Raw genomic sequence first — 3,025 nt, 5'->3', positions numbered from 1 at the left:
CTTAAAATGTACATTTAGTAGCTCATTGGAACTATGTTCATAGCTCTGAATCATTCATCAAGTGTGCTTCATAGCATACACTTAGAAGTTTAATTCATACGGTTGGTACTATGCATGACACTTTCTATAATAAAGAAAACAATCAAAATTAATGTTCCTCTAATAAAGGCATCCCATTGATTCTGACTGTTGTGCATTAGAAATCGAGCACTTCTTTTATGAAATCTCTATTCATAATATTCTCATCACTTTTGCAGTTTGGCATAATATCTATTAAAGGACCATGAACAGCAGCCATGTATCAGAAGGTTGGAAACATGAGAAGATTTGATTGAATCTATTGTAATACTATAGAATATACATGACTAGGGTACAAAACTTCAAAGAGATCATTTCCAATATACATCAAGACATTAATTGGCACACAGACTCAAGCACATACTGCTTTACGTGATCTTTCAACCTGGAATGAATAATGTATAAGTATACGACCAATGGTAAGTAGCTCCTCAAGCAAAGTCTACTACTGACAAACTGAATTCTCATGTCCAAATGCATGCATGCATCACTCTATTCCACATGTCCACCAAGTACAAGAATGCTCAGATTCTTCTGAATGTGACCTCTTATTCATCCTTCAGGGCAGATCGTGGCTTGCACAGAATTTCAAGTCCACATACACTCTCACTGATCATACACAACCTCAAGTCCACTTCTATCATAGTGCTCATCTTCGATAATTCATATTGTGATGAAAATTGTCCAGTTATTGTCAAATACGTAGCTCCCTTAATCAGCATTATGAGATCTCAACCATTACTGTTCCCTTTGAGTAGGAGTCACTCCCTAATCCCTCGACTCTGACCTGTAGATAGGTCCAGAAGAAAATGAACTCAAATGTCCAGACAGACCTTCTGTCTCTCAGCTACTGAAAGGGAAATGTATGAGGGGATATATCCACAAATAACTTGGTCATGTATTCCCCAACGAGTGTGGACGTTCCTTTCAGATAGACCTCCATGTACACAAAGATCTCAAACTCCAGAGGACCAACCATGGAGCGCACCACCCTGACGCTCGCTTTGGAGCCCTGCTGCTCCAGCTTGAACGCTTTGCTGCGATTGCCTCGAGGCATGCGGTAGAAGTAGTCGTACTTGGGGTTGTCCTTCGTCTGTATCCGGTATATGACGGTGTCTGCTGGGAAGGCCCCTGGAAGGTCAATGAACTTGTGGCTGATGGAGACTGGCTGAAACAGGCAGTACGTGTTCCCATGTTCACACGGCTCACGGATACAAATATTGGCTCTGCAAGAACAAAACGACCTACCATTAGCTTTCAAGTCTGGATGAATATTTCACTCAAATATACTCATAAAAACTTACATCTAGAATAATGCTTTACACATACTTTGCCAACTACAATGGGTAGATACATGTGGGGTGTATACTAAATGCTCAATATCATCACATTTCCTATTAATAAATACAATTTAAAGCACCAACACATTTCCTTCCACCTTTGATATATATGCATAGGACAAAACAGATTGTCTTGCTTATGTCTATAGTGCTATTTGTTTGTTTGATAAAGAAAGTTATTTCTATTACCCCTTTTTACCATTATCAGTTTTTAACAATATAGTTAAAATTCAAATATGAAATATCCCAAATGTCTGTTTATATCTGTTAACATTTGATTAGTAGTGCAAATAAATATTGTTAGCATCATCCAAACATTAGGAAACAAGTTTTACCAAAGCTATTTGGAAAATGACATATAAATATGAATATGTATATTGCCATATGACTACCATAAGTATAAATGCTCTAACAAAGTTAGAATCGATGAAAGCATAAAGCAGTGAGTCTCCATTTGTATGTAGGTATAATTTAGTGAATATACATATATACATTTTATATATGTATGTATGTATATATATATGATTCATATACCTCACACCATTTGAGTTGCTTTAGGAAGCTGTACTGAAATATTTCTCTATATCATTATCTCAACTGGAAGCAGTATAGCAAGAAATCAGCATGAAATCTAATTATCATTGTGCAATTGAGATGTACTCATATTTGTCAGGTGGTGGTACCACTGACTGGAATTAGGTTCCAATCAACATTTGCGATTCTTGACTGTAATGAAATGTCTTTAACTTTATACTAGCAACATAATGTTTATCATCTTCTCATTTTCATGAGATTCAAACACAATAATTTGATTTCATCACATTCTAAACCACTAAACCAACAGCATAATAAGGATTTGTCATTTTGCTCTGTACTAATAATCCAATACTTGCATCTATCAAATAAAAATGCACATAAACCTTGCCAAACATACCTTTTCTAAAGTTTCCTAAAAGCATCCAATTGATTCTACCAAACCTCTGCAATTGGTGTTATGCTGACACAAATTACACTAATACAAAAAGATACACACAACACAATATGTGGACAGGTATGTTACAATAGACAAGTGCAAGCCAGATCAAAAACAGGTGGATTCAAAGACATTGAACATTTGGGAGTCATCATGATGAAATCTTAATGCAATGTGACTCAAAATCTGAAGTGCCAAAGACCTAGTATGGATATAGGACAACACCATTGCTCGTACCATCTTCAGACAATCTTAAACTTATCGTTTATGAATAGGGACCAGATAACCCTAAACTCCTTTTTGTATAATTACCTTACATTGTTCCACCTGAGTAGGTAGTCTAACTTACATCGTGGTCATGTTTTGGATGAATGAACCAATCACTTAAATATGAAATAGCTTGGCAGAAGTGCACAAGCAGATAAATGCTCAAATTATAGGTTACCTGCAGTCCTACAGAAGAAAAAAAGTGAAAACAAGACTGAAAACCCCAACCTAAAACCCCCCAACAAATACACATTTGGCAATATGAAAACCCCAGAAATAAAAAGGCTGTAGCCTTAGAAACAGAATCATTTGTATTTTGTTACATGACTTGAATCCACCTGAGGTTAAATGCATAGAATTCTAAAAG

The 3,025-nt window shown here is 36.0% G+C and overlaps 1 protein-coding gene across 1 annotated transcript; it reads right to left on the bottom strand.

The window, feature by feature from the left end:
• Nucleotides 1-808: 808 nt before the first annotated feature.
• Nucleotides 809-2,751, bottom strand: LOC139744200 (uncharacterized). Its single transcript, XM_071654650.1, has 2 exons — nucleotides 2,741-2,751; nucleotides 809-1,304 (listed from the first exon to the last, which is right to left on the bottom strand). Exons 1-2 carry the CDS (start codon nucleotides 2,749-2,751, stop codon nucleotides 926-928), a joined length of 390 nt encoding a protein of 129 aa, XP_071510751.1. The 3' UTR covers nucleotides 809-925.
• Between the last annotated feature and the right edge of the window lie 274 nt (nucleotides 2,752-3,025).

This window comes from Diadema antillarum, unplaced genomic scaffold (assembly GCF_040938485.1).
Source record: "Diadema antillarum isolate AM-2024a unplaced genomic scaffold, OU_Dant_1.0 seq00001146_RagTag, whole genome shotgun sequence".
Classification (NCBI taxonomy): domain Eukaryota; kingdom Metazoa; phylum Echinodermata; class Echinoidea; order Diadematoida; family Diadematidae; genus Diadema; species Diadema antillarum.
Note: the sequence above shows the minus strand (reverse complement) of the source record. Positions and strands in the feature narration are given on the sequence as shown.